General features: G+C 38.2%; 1 protein-coding gene across 1 annotated transcript in view; it reads right to left on the reverse strand.

Annotated features, from left to right (window-relative positions):
* Positions 1-14,406, reverse strand: part of LOC132401346 (dynein axonemal heavy chain 6-like) — a 545,526-nt gene that overhangs the window by 473,131 nt on the left and 57,989 nt on the right. The window contains exon 5 of the mRNA XM_059983475.1: positions 13,797-13,951. Within this exon, the coding sequence (XP_059839458.1) occupies positions 13,797-13,951 (155 nt within the window). The remainder of the gene's footprint in view (positions 1-13,796; positions 13,952-14,406) is intronic.

Raw genomic sequence — 14,406 nt, forward strand, 5'->3', positions numbered from 1 at the left:
GGACTTAAGTAAAATGTTTGTAGATGAAGCTAAAACTGGCAGAGTGATTACTGTTATAAGGTCACAAAAAGAGGACTTGATCAGATGAATCAAAATGTTTCACATAGTAATGTCTATAGGATGAAGATGACTGATAAAAGAAGCAAAAGTGACATGAATTTTTTTTTTACACAGTGGAAAATGAAGATCTGGACTGTTCTGCAGCAATAGTAGAGAATGACCCAGCTGTAGAGTTCAAAAGCAAGCTGGTTAAGTAACTGAAAGGAAAGGCTACTTTTGGAGTACATACTGTGTAAGTTCTGGTCATTCTCCTATGGGAAGAATGTTATTTAACTAGAAAAGGTAAAAAAGATTTAGGAGAATGTTACTAGGACTGGATGGTTTGATTTATAAGGAGAGGACAGGCTAAGACTTTCTATCTTGGAGTATAGGATGTTTATAGAGGTTTATAAAATCATGAGAAGCTTAGGTAAGTTAAATAACCAGCCTTTTACCTAGGGTAGGGTAGTTCAAATCTAGAGGGCATAGGATTAACATGTGAGGTAAAGATTTAAAAGAGACTCGAGGGTCAACATTTTCACAAGGAGGGTGTACATTTTTGGAATGAGATACCAGAGGAAATAGAAGAGACAGGTATGATTACAACATTTTAAGAAACTTGGACATTTCTAATTGCATTAATTTAGCAGAATATAGATCAAATGCAGGCAAATGGGATTAGCCTGCATAATCCAATGGGGCTAACATAATCAAATATCCCATCCATCTTAGACATTCTCTCTTCTCCACCTCCTATTACGCAAAAGTTACAAAGGCCTGAAAGCACCAGATCAAGGACAGTTTCTATTCCATACTTCAAAGATGATTGAATGGTCAGCTAGCATGATAAAATGAACTCTTAACTTCACAATATACATTGTCATAGCTTTACACCTATTGTCCAGGCCTTTGTACCTATGCTTCCTCTGTAACTATAACATTTTATTTTAAATTCTGTTATGGTTTTCCCTTGCACTACCTCAAATCACTCATGTAATGAAGTTATCTGCATGGATGGCATGCAAACAAAGTCAGAATCAGGTTTATTATCACAGACAAATGTTGTTTTGTGGCAATAGTACAGTACAAGTCATAAAAAATTATAATAAGTAGAAGTTTAAAATAAAGTCCCTTATAAAATACAGCTAAATAGTGCAAAAGAAGAATAGTGAAGTAGTGTTCATGGGTTTATGGACTGTTCAGAAATCCAATGGCAGAAATGAAGAAGCTGTTCCTCAAACATTGAGAGTGCACCTTCAGGCTCCTATGCCTCTTCACTTTTTACAGTACCTCAGTAAATGTGACAATAATAATCCATTTAGTTACCAATTTACCATTGGGCAGCATGGTTGAGTAGAGCTGAAGAACCACTTTTACATGCTGTATAGCTCTATGACTATAAGAATCTAATTTGAAAGTCTATTGGAGGGAGGGGTAAGAGAGTGGAACTAGATGGATCACTCTTACACAGCTGGAGTGGCCTATTTCCATGCTATAACCATTCCATAATATGAAGATTGTTCATCAAGAGGGTGGGAATAGGTAATGGAACATGCAATAAATGACAGGAAACTGAAGTGTAGAGAACAAGAAGGGCTCTAAGATTGCATGTTCAGAAACACTTAACGGTAACAGGATACTTGGCTTTACTGATTTAAACCTAAAACATAATTGTATAAATCATTGATAGTCCTCAACTAGAATATTCCATGCAAGAAAAATGTGACAACACCGGAGAGGGTGTGAAAAAAATATACACGAACATTGCCATGGCTGGAAAATTTGAGCTATAAGAAACTGGATAGCCTTCTGTCATGCCCATGATCTGCTTTAGAATTGTTGCAGGTATGATCACTTGGGCCAGACAGAACCAACATCAGAATATTCTTCACTGAAAACAGCCTATCTCTAAGCATCAGAATCTGTTAAGTATCCTGATCGTATGATATGGTACACTTGGTTCTTAAAAACAAAATTACACTTGCACATTCCATGGGAAGGATTGTTTCCTTTAGAACAAAAGAAACTCAGGAGATATTTAATAGAAGTGAATAAAATTATGAAAGTTATACACAGAATTTTTGGGAGGGCGATCTTATCCCGGGTGTGTGTGTGTGTGTGTGTGTGTGTGTGTGTGTGTGTGTGTGTGTGTGTGTGTGTGTGTGTGTGTGTGTGTGTGTGTGTGTGTGTGTGTGTGTGTGTGTGTGTGTGTGTGTTTGTCCTGCAAAGTGGGAGAGGGTGAAAGCTCTGTCACAGCACTTTCAATGCTATTATAATCTGCATTATTAATATAAGACCAAGACTTCTTTCATTTATGAAATGTGTGTTAATTGTCCTTAGGAAAATCATGCTGAAGCATTTTCTTGAATTGCAGCAGTGCTTCTTGTGAGGGCACTGTTCGGTAGTGAATTTCAAGGAAGTCATTGATGAAGCAGCTAAAGATTATTGTGCCAGAGTGCAGCATGAAGAACTCCTGGGACAGGTATATTTGAACTCCAACAACCACAAATATCTATCGCTGTACAAGGTATGACTCCAATCAACAGCGTTTTCCCTATGATTCCCACTGAGTTCATGGGAAGACCAAATACCTTCGACTGACATTCAGAATTTAATGCTTTTCTACCTGTTTAGGTCAAAGTTGTCACAAGACCTAAAGGCCAATGGTTGAACTGAGGAGGTTTCTGGTGATTGACACTTGATAGCAGTATTGATTAAGAAACAGATGAATGGAAGTTGACTAATGGAATGGTAATTGAGCAAACTGGTTTTGATCCACTTTTGTGGGATGAATATACCTTGCCAACTTCCCACTTCGTTGCAGCCCTACTGGGAAGATGCCTTTGTCCACATCCAGCCTCCTGTATAAATTGTGCAACCATGGGCACACTAGAAGCAGCTCATATCAACTGAGCCAATCTTTCTAGAAATTAATACCTGGAAGATGGGAATCACTACAAGGTAGCATTTAATGCCACTTTTTTGAGAAGGGGTGGAAAGCTGCTTTTCTGAGTGTCTGTAATCTAGGTATTCTTGGATAGGTCACTCCATGGTTTTTATCAGAAACAATGGTGGCACAATGAAATGTTTCCAAATCAGGTTACTATCCAATTTGAAAGGAAGTATATAATTTACAACATGGAAATGGGCACTTTGATTTATCATATTTATGCCAAAAAAAATTTCACCTACACCAATCCAATTTGCATGAATTAGGTCCATATCCTATGTTTTGCACTTTCAAGTGCCTATCTTCTAAAGGTAGTGATTGTATCTCATTCCACCACTTCCTATGACAATAAGTTTCACATAGCAACCATTTTGTATGTAACTAAACTTTCTGCTACATCTACTTTACACCACTTTTATGTTAAACCTATGCCCTCTCACTTTTGATACCCTGAACATGGGGAAAATATTCTGACCATCTATCCTATCTATGTCTCTCATAATTTTCCATACCTCTATCAGACCTTTTTAACTCCAGGGAAAGCATACATTGTCTATCTAATATCTCTCCATAACTCCAATCCAGGCAAATTTCTGAATGTCCTCTCACTCTCTCCAGCACAAGTATATATTGTGTCCAGAACTGCACACAATACTCCAAGTGTAATCTAACCAGTGTTTTGTAAAGTTGCAACATAACATCCCGACTTTTATATTCTGTACCCTGAACTATAAAGGCAAGCATGCCATATGCCTTCTTCACCAATTTCAGGGAACGTGAACTTGAACCCCAATATTGTTTAGTGCCCTGTTATTTACAGTGTATGGCCTATTTCTATTCAATTTTCCAAAGTACATCACCTTGCACATGTTGGCATTAAGTTTCATACGTCAACATTCTGCTCTGATTTCAGTCTAATCTATATCCTGTTGTAGCCTTGGACAACTTTCCTCTGTACACAATATGTATCATCTGCAAACATACTAATTTCTTGTCAAGGGTCTCAGTGGTATCCCTAAAGATATACAGGAACAGGGGAAAGCTGGAAAATAATATTACAGTCATTAACTGTTGGCTTTGGTTACTCTCCTGTAACATTGAAATCTTTATAGAACATGGAAATCCACAGTGCATATTACAGACCCTGCTGCCCAAAATGTTGTGCCAACCATGTAACCTATTCTAGGAACTGCCTAGAATTACGCTACCACATAGCCCTCTGTTTTTCTAAGTTCCATGTACCTGTCTAAGAGTCTCTTAAAAGACTTTATTGTATCCACTTCTAACACTGTCGCCGGCAGTGCATTCCACATACCCACCACTCTCTAACTGAAAAACTTACCCATGACATTCCCACTGTGCCTACTTCCAAACACCTTAAAACCGCTTTGTGTTAGCAGTTTCAGCCCTGGAAAAAAGCCTCTGGCTACCCACACAATCAATGCCCCTCATCATCTTATACACCTCTATCAGGTCACCTCTTATCCTTCGTCGCTCCAAGGAGAAAAGGCCTAGTTCACTCAACCTATCCTTATAAGGCATGCTCTCCAATCCAGGCAAGATCCTTGTAAGTTTCCTCTGCACTCTTTCTATAGTATCCACATCCTTCCTGTAGTGAGGTGACCAAAACTGAACACAGTACTCCAAGTGCGGTCTGACCAAGGTCTTGGATAGCTGTTAAATTACCTCATGGCTCTTGAACTCAATTCAACAGTTGATGAATGCCAACACACCATATGTCTTCACAACAACATTGTCAACCTATGCAGCTGCTTTGAGTGTCCTATGGACATAGATCCCAAGATCTCTCTGATCCTCCACACTGCCAAGAGTCTTACCATTAATACTATATTCTGTCTTCAAATTTGACCTAACAAAATGAACCACTTCACAGTTATCCGGGTTGAACTCTATCTGCCACTTCTCTGCCCAGTTCTGCATCCTATCGATGTCCCACTATAACCTCTGACAAACATCTGACAAACCTCCAGACTATCCATAACACCCCCAACTCTTTGTGTCATCAGCAAGCTTACTAACCCACCCTTCTACTTTTTCATCCAGGTCATTTATAAAAATTACAAAGAGGAGGGGTCCTTGCGGAACACACTGGTCACTGACCATGCAGAATACAAATCCTCTACAACCACCTTTCACCTTCTATAGGCGAGCTAATTCTGGATCCACAAAGCAAGGTCTCCTTGGATCCCATGCCTCCTTACTTTCTGAATGAAATCTCAGCAAGTATGAGAAATAGTTAATCACATAATTTAGTGGAGTAAGTGGAAGCAGTAAAATACATAAAAAACAGACAAGCGACCAGAAAATGACAAGTACCTTTTTGGATGACCTTTAAAAAGAAAATCTCGCTTCAATTACCAGTTCTAAATCAGGTGATTAATGTGACAGTATGATTAAGATGACTTGTGATATTTTGTTCAGAAAAAAGACAAACTCAAGCCAGCCAAAGGCACTAATTACTCCACATTCAAGAAGAAATTAGGTTTACAAAGCTCAAGCACATTCTAACAATTAGAGGTTCTTGCAGTAACTTGGCTATCATTGATTAAGGATTTGGCCTCCTTAAGTATTTTTATTCTATGTTCCATTTTTTAAATCCCATTGCAGTAGTTACACACAACTTCCTGATCCAGGATTGAGGCAACTGCCTCAAGGCAACATCCATCATCAAAGATCCCCACCATCCAGGCTATGTCACCTTTTTGCTGCTATCATCAGCAGGAGGTATAGGAGTCTGAAGTTCCCCACCACCAGATTCAAGAGCATCTACTTCCCTTCAATCACTTAGTTATTGAATGGTTACCAGAAAACCCTAATCACTACAGTTTAGTGACACTATGACCATTTAAAACTAAAATGGACTTTGTTTCTTTTTCTTCTAATTGTCTTCCTTCTTGTAAAACTTGTGTATAATTCATGTCTAGGCAGGGAATTGGATGATGGACGCCCAGTGCCTGTGAGTCTGAGAGTCTGGGTCCAAGGACTAGAGGCCCAGAGATGGCCTGTCCTGGTGTTGAAGGCCTGTGTGTGGGGAAAAGGAAGTTGAAAAGGGGTTTGTTTGCTATTGTTGTTATCTTGTTTTGTTTTGTTGTTATTGTTGCTCTTTGTGTTGTTATGCTGAACATTGTGGGCATACTATGTTGGCACCTAAATGTAAGGCAGAATTTATGGGCTGTACCCAGTGTGGTGATATCACGTGTCAGAAAGTGATTGGACAGAGTTCGGAGCATGCGCAGAAACGAAAGAATTATCTAGAAACGTAACAGTGTTAAACATGGTTGCTGTTTGCTGTTGTAAATAAAAGTTCTAGTTTTTTTTTCCAGAATATGGTTTGTTCTTAGTAACCCACGGTACGTATAAAGAACACAACATAAGTGTCAGAAGTCGGTCTGGAAGAATAATACATTCGCTAAACATGGGAGAAATGAAAATAATCAAACAAAAGAGTGCAAACTTTTTTAGTGTTTGCTAAAAATGGAAGTCTTGCAACCCTTATTGATGATTCAGCTGACTGGAAACATTGCTGAAAACTAGAGAGGATTTAAACAGCGATTTGAAATTTATCGGTGATTAGAGCAGAAAATAAATCAGAAAAAACGAGGGCAGCGATCCTACTCCACGTAATAGGGCATGATACAATTGAGGTATATAACCATTTTGCTTTTGAGAATGGAGATAATTTGAATTCAAAAGTGATAATCGACAAGTTTGAAGCATTTTGTAAACCAAAGTGCAATGTGATGTATGAACAGTACAAATTCTTTACATGCAAGCAGAAAGCTGGTCAAACGATAAATCAATTTGTTACAGAATTGAGAATCCACAGTAAAACATGAGAGTTTGCAGAGCTGACGCACTCTCTCAGGATTGTTTGCAGCATTCTGGATAATGCTCTAAGAGAAAGACTCTTAAGAGAATCAGATGTAAATTTGAAAAAAGCTTTGATTCTCTGCAAAGCTTTGGAAACCATAAAGTCACAGGTTAAAGAGCTTTTTATTGAGAACTGTAGATTACAAGCTGTGAAAAACCATGAACATTTTAGAAAAAATAATGAAGCGGCAACGAAACCAACAGAGAGCAAGACATCATCTGAAAGAAATAAAACTTTGCGATGACGGTGGGCAGCAACATCGACCTAAAAAGTGTACAGCATATGAATAAATGTGCAATCATTGCTGTAAGAGTAATAATTTTTCACGCTGTTGCAGAAGTAGAAAGGAAATAAAACACGTAAATACAGTGCTTGAAAATGAACTTGAGGAATTTTACATGGATGTGCTTTGTGAAAACTAACAATGTATGAATGACTGGATTATGCCATTGCAAGTGAACCAAAATATATTACTGTTTAAACTGGATACTGGAACACAAGTAAATGTTCTAGCAGAATCTGCATTTACTGCATTAAAGCCAAGACCATAGTTACATAGGACAAATATAAAAGTGACTGGGTATTCAAGTGCAGACATTCCAGTTAAAGGAACATGTGGCAAAAGTATCACATAAAAATAGTGTGCACACACGTTCATGTGTGGTCGTGCTAAAAAATGTACAGTCAATACTTGGTTTATCTGCCTGTGAGAGACTGAATTTGGTGAAAAGAGTCTTAGTCCTGGACAGAGTCAGAATACAGTGACTTGATGAAAGAGCGAGAGAGAACAGAATTTGATTCCAACGCGGCAAAAGTAAAAGAAGTCAAAAAGAAAAATCACAGACCCTTCCCTTTGTTACCAGCATCTGACAGAGCACTGCCACCAAAACCGAACTTGCCGGTACAGTACAATACTGATCTAAAGCCAAAGAGTAACAAGAATCAGGATCCAATTGAAGAAGTGAAAGCACAAGTGAAGGAATTGAGAAGTTTTATTGAAATGATGACATCTCAGCATAAAAAAGAGATTACACAGTTAATGAATGAATTGCGCTTTCTTCTTAACACTGCTTCTTCTTCTGTTTGGACCATGTATGATCTGGGTTGTACTTCTTCAAGTACTGTAGCTTTCTGTGTCCATGTCTTCATTTTGTCTTGCATCCTTACTTCATCTCCTTGTCCTTCAGACAAATGTCTCCTTAGATCAGTCAACTCGCATTCCACTGCTTCCTTACACTGTCCCCTCTTTGAGTGTTTTGCTCTAGACGGGGATGAAACTGAATCTCATATTCTCTCAATGTCTCTTTCATTATCACTTGTATTGAAGCAACCTCCTCCTGCCATTGCTTTTTCACATCATCAATTGCCTCCTGTTTGGTCGTCTCAGATGCTGCAGCTACTGTTTTTATATTCTCCATGTCAGTATTAGCCTCCATGAGCTGGACCTGCAGTCGAGCTACATCACCTTCTGCCGACTGTAACGCAACATTCTGTCACTTCAGCTCTGCTTTCAGTTGATGACATAATGCAAAGGTACTTTTCTATATGGATGTACTACGGGTTGCACTGTGTTGTCAATTTTAATCATGTGTTATCCTGGAAGACAACCCCCAGAGAGACTGATAGAGACATGCTAAATTATGCATTTGTTTTAATTAATGTTGCTAATTGTTTCCTTTTTAAGGAAAGGAAGATGTGGTGATATCACGTTGCAGAACGTAATTGGACAGAGTTCGGAGCATGCGCAGAAATGAAAGAATGATCTAGAAGCGTGGCAGCGTTAAACGTGGTTGCCATATGACGTTGTAAATAAAAGTTCTAGTCATGTTCTTCCAGAATATGGTTTGTTCTTAGTAACCCATGGTATGTATAAAGAACACAGCACCCAGCACATCATTGGGTGCGTTAGTTATAAACACAAATGATGCATTTCATTGCACATTTCAATATACATGTGATAAGTTAATCTGAATTAGCATCTGCTCTTTTTGTGAATGCTGCTTACATGATATTATGTACTGTGATGCTACTACAAGCATGTTTATCATTGCATCTATGCATACATGAATGTGTACATATGACAGTAAACTTGACTTTGATCCGGAATTTGGCCCGTAACTCTGAACATTACTTGCTGATATTGAAAGATCAGATCCATCCAAATTTCCCAGTCACTGGGTCAACATATTTTCACTGCCACCACTCCTACACCTGGCCCTGACCACATCCTTCTCATTCTGTACAGAGAAAGTTGGTCTGGGGCTCACACATTCACTAAAGAAGTAATTGAAACTTTGGTGATTTTTTTTCAAAGGTCATCCAATAAGGTACTTGCTACTTTATGGTCATTTGTTGTCTTGGTTTCATGTATTTTATTACTTCCATTTACTCCACTAAATTACGTGATTAACCATTTCTCCACTGATCTCTTAGTAAAATATCACTTCAGTGTTACAGGAGAGTGAAGCAAGTCAACAGTTAATGACTCTAATATTATTTTCTAGTTTGCCACTGTTCTGTATATCGTTAGGGACCATGCTTGTTTATGGATACCTGCACTGCTGTTTTCAAGAAATTTTTGATATGCACACCAAGTTGTCTCTGTTCCTCAATACTTTCTAGGACCTTATCATTCATGTAGTATGTCCTAGCTTCATTATTACTCCCAAAATGCATCACATATTTATGTAAGAACTATTACACAGTTTTACTGCTCTTATTGGCATAACTTTATAGCTTCCCAATCTACATCTATCCCACCCCTCCAAATCTCAGGAAAGGATATTACATACTCATTGAAAACATGTTAGACTTTTCAATTACTTTCACAAAGTGCTGAATCTCATTTGACTTTCTGACAATAATAGGAACAGTGAATAAATTTGCCATTCAAGCCATTTTCTGCCTAGGTGTAAGCATTTTTGTATGAGCTGATGACATTTCACAGAATCCCAAAATCAAACCTGGATTCTGAAATGGTTATGCAAGTGTGGAAATCAGATCTAAAATCTGCAAGTCTGGAAGTGTACAGCATTAATATTTTGGGCAGAAATGGATTTGCAATTGCCATGGTGAAGGGTCATTTGATGTATCACCTCTCAACTAGGGGTTTTCACACATTTTATATTAACTGTAATACAGCATCTGCTCATTCCTACATTTGCAAAGTATTTTATAGCTATTTCACTCTCTGAACTGTATTAAAAGAGGTTTTCTGTTCAGTAGCCAACATCTTGTGGCTGGACAGCATTTGTCAATTCCATCCCCACCTGAAACACACACAGCTCCTAGAATTACGGTACAGTAATTGTTACAGACTTACCTCCCAAACCCATAACCTCCACCTCTAAGAAAGGCAAATGAAGCTGGTGCATTGGACTACCACAATTTTCATGCTCCCCTCCAAGTTACAAAATTGTTCCTTCATCACTGCTTTGTCTGAATAATGGTTCCCCTACTGAGGAAGCATTTTTACAGCACAGATATATGGGCAACAAACCAAGAAAGAGATTTGTCTGTAGAAATGTTGGTTATCTCACAGCGAATATCAGGTTGGCTGCATGGCAGAAAATACTTAAATGGCCATGGAATAGATGGCATGTGGTGAATGTTTGACTGATTACAGGAAACCATCTGCTCTGACGTCTTAGCTTTTTATCTTTAGACAAAGGCACAGCATCTATAAAGAACATTTTTACATCTCTGATTGAATTCCTAAAAAAAATCAAACATTCACAAGTAAATGTCAGCCAATTCTTTGTCAAGCAAACATTTTAAGAAGTTGTATTAACTGTTAGTTTTAGACTCTATATTAGAAAAATCTTCTCTAACAATTTCAGGTTATTTGAATCATATAATTATTCTCACTCCTTTTGGGAAAGATCTCCTGAAGCACAAATGGGAAAACAGGCACCCAGCATAGTGGCAGTGGTGTATTACCATTACCAAATTCGGCACATACCACATAAAAGTCTTATCTTACCCTTGGCTCTATAGTTCAATGCCATCAATTCACAGAATGTAAAACAGACAACCATCTTTTAATTACAGCGTTAGATTACTAGCCTGACCTACTAAGCAATCCCAGCAACTTCTGTTTTTATATCAGATTACCAGTGTTTAACTTGAGAGCAATGATCACAGAGGAAGCTGTGAGGATGTTGCCTCAATCTAGAGAAGCTACAATGAAGGAATATGGTCCATGATAAGTGGCTGGCCATTTAGAACTGAGAACAAAAGATATCCCTTACTTAAAGGATTGTAAATCTTTTGATTTTTATAGTCATAAACCTTTCGCTGCTCAGCAGCTGGATATATTTAAGGCAGAAGCTGATATTTTTTCAGATTCTAAGGGGATCAGCAAATAAAATGATGGATGGAGGAGTGCACTCAAAGAAAGGAATATTATTATGAGAAATATTTTTTTATTATGAGGTTGATAGACTCTTGATTAGACAGGGCATGAAGAGGGAGAAGGCAGGAGATCGGGGCTGAGAGGAAAAATGGATCAGCCATGATGAAATGGGTGGAGGCTAAAGACCTAATTCTGCTCCTGTATCTTACGGTCTTATGATCCAAAAAACTATTCTACATAGAGAGTGAGGCAGCCAGATAAACATAAGTAGGATTTTTTTTATCCACTCCGTAAGCAGTCCAGCTCTGCTGGGAAGCAAAGTCAATACAGTACACACAAAATGCTGGAGAAACTCAGAAGGCCAAGCAGCATCTATGGAAAAAAGAAAACAGTCGATCATTCAGGCCAAGACCCTTCAACAGGACTCCACATTATAGGATCTTCTTTAGCACAGTTGACTGATCACATTGTATAAGAAGCTCGCATCACAGAAGTAATTCCAGCAATGCAGAGTCCTAATGATAGTATGGAGATGATTCTCTGTTTTGCCATATTTGTTGAACTGAAGAGCATTGGAGTTATGTACAAAACAGCTAAAACTAATGACTAATAAAATCACACTTACTATTTCTACTCCTTGCATTAATTATGGTGATCTAAATGTTTAACATTGAAAATCAGAACAACTATTGGAAATCTGAAATAAAAACAGAAAGCATTGATAAACCTCAGTGGACCAGACAGTATTTGTGGAAAAGAAATAAGCAAATGTTTCAGGTCTGCAACTCTTCTTCCATTCTGATTTTATCCTGCATTTACTGTTTGCATTGCTTAAAAGATATACAGACACAATGCAGCCTAATGAGACCTAAGGCTCTTTATCTAAGGAGGGTCATATCTGCAGGACTGTACCTAACTGGGGTGCAAATTCATGAGATTGATGCTAGGGATATGAGTGTTTTCTTAGGAAGACAGAAAGAGGAAGTGATGTAAATTTATAAAAATGTTGCCAGGGTTGATGAATTATGAAGTATCTCTTTAGGCTGGTGATATTATTTGGAAAAGAAGCGGATGAAAGGAGTTTTAATTAAAGAGTATAAAAGTGAGATGAGATTATGTGGTATCAGCAAGATGGGCCTAACTAATTTTGCAATGAAGCCAAAATATAGGGGCCATAGATTTAAAAGTAATTGGATGCGAAGGAAATTGAGGAATAGGTTTTTCACTCAATCAGTAAGGGAGGATTGGAGCTCACTGTATGAAAGAATAGAGGAGGTAGAAACTCACAACGCACGTAAGACATATTGGAAGACTAAATGAAGATCCATAACCTGCATGGCTAAAGATCAATAACTGAAAAGTGAGACTAATCAACTGTAGATCCTATTTTTGACAAGCATGGACATGATTGGCTGAGGAACATCTTTCTGTATCATACATTTCAATGATAAATTGGTTTATTATTGTCACATGTACTAACCACATTGGAAAAACTTGACCTGAATGTAGTTCATGCAGATCATTTCATTACAACAGTGCATTGAGGTAATTTAAGGTAAAACAGTAATTGAATGCAGAATAAAATGTTACAGTTACAGAGAATGCAGATAGACAATAATGGGGTAGATTGTGAGGTCAAGAGTCCATCATATTGTACAAGGGACCATTCAATGGTCTTTTAACAACAGGTTAGAAGCTAAGGTGGTATGTGCTTTCAGGCTTTTGTATCTTCTGCCAAATGGGGAGGGGGGGAGAAGAAAAAATATCCAGGGTGGGTAGGGTCTTTGGTTATGTTGGCTGCTTTAGTGAGGTAGCTAGCTTGTAGAGGAGAGGCTAATTTCCAAGATGTGCTGATCTGTGTCTACAACTCTCTGCAGTTTCTTGTGTAAGATTCCCCCAGGTTGATGGGTCACTGTCTTCGGGTAAAGACTCAACTATTTGGAATTGCCTATGTATCCTGTGAGACTTGCATTATGAACAAGGAGTGGCCTTAACCTCCATTCAGGTTCTATTAAAATCAAAGTTTAGCTGAGGAACTGAACCTGATCCTGGAAGATATTACAAACTTCTGATAAAAACATTTATTCCCCTCACTTGTGAAATCGGAGGAAGCATCGGATTACACAGTGTTTACAGCAGCACTGAAAGAAGCTATATAGCCCCAAAACTCTATACTCTTTATTCCACCCCATCAGCATATCCTGCTAGTAGCAGCTATGCCTACTACAACAGAGGGGGTGGCAGTGACCTTTATCCGCCATTTATGGCAGAGTCTGTGACCATCTCTAGGAGTTCTTCTCCAGGTTTGTTTAAGGTAGGGTATTCCCAGAAATTTTGGATGTACTAAGAGCAAAGTCATTTTAACAGAAATGAGCAGTGATCCTATATAGGAAATCAACTCAGAGCAATTTGGATCAGTAGTTTCTCTCTATATCATGAAAGGACAAAATGCAGAAACATGATTCATTTGCCCCCATTTCAGAAAATACCCTTGAAAAAATTAATTATAATTCAACACAATTATGGACCACTGCAGCTCTGGACAGATTGGAACAGCCTACCTTTGTCATCAAGGGACTGCTCCTGATATTCCTGCACTTCAGGGTGAGGAAGAAACTTGGGCTCCAGGCTCAATTCTGTTTCAGAAACGGGGTTCAGTTCTTGCTCTGTCTGCTTGGAAGGATGCCCTTCCTGTCTTTCCACCAGTGACCTGAGACTGGGTGAAAAAAAGCAAATTAAAAACATTACCAAGGGATTATTCCATGAACAATCCTTATCCAAATATCTCAGAGTAACTAACTACTTTGATCAGAAATGCTAGCTTACTGTGTTTATAGTACCAAGCATATAAATGATACAGATCATCAGACTTGTGTACTTATTGCTTCAAAGATACAATTCAAAGGAGAAAAATTATTTTTAATGGAGCCATAAAGAGAAACAGCACTGAACAGACCTTTCGTACCACTTAGTTCATGATGACCATCAACCACTCATTCGTATTAATCATAGATTACTCCCATTTTAAAAAAAAACTTTTCCTAATTCTCATCAATTCAGCCCATATTCTATCATACTTCCTCAATCAAGAAACAATTTACAGTGATCAATTCACCTAACAAGCTGGACATCTTTGGGTTGATGGAGAAAACCTACACACAGTCATGGGGA

The sequence above is a fragment of the Hypanus sabinus genome, chromosome 10 (genome assembly GCF_030144855.1).
Source record: "Hypanus sabinus isolate sHypSab1 chromosome 10, sHypSab1.hap1, whole genome shotgun sequence".
In the NCBI taxonomy this organism is placed as follows: domain Eukaryota; kingdom Metazoa; phylum Chordata; class Chondrichthyes; order Myliobatiformes; family Dasyatidae; genus Hypanus; species Hypanus sabinus.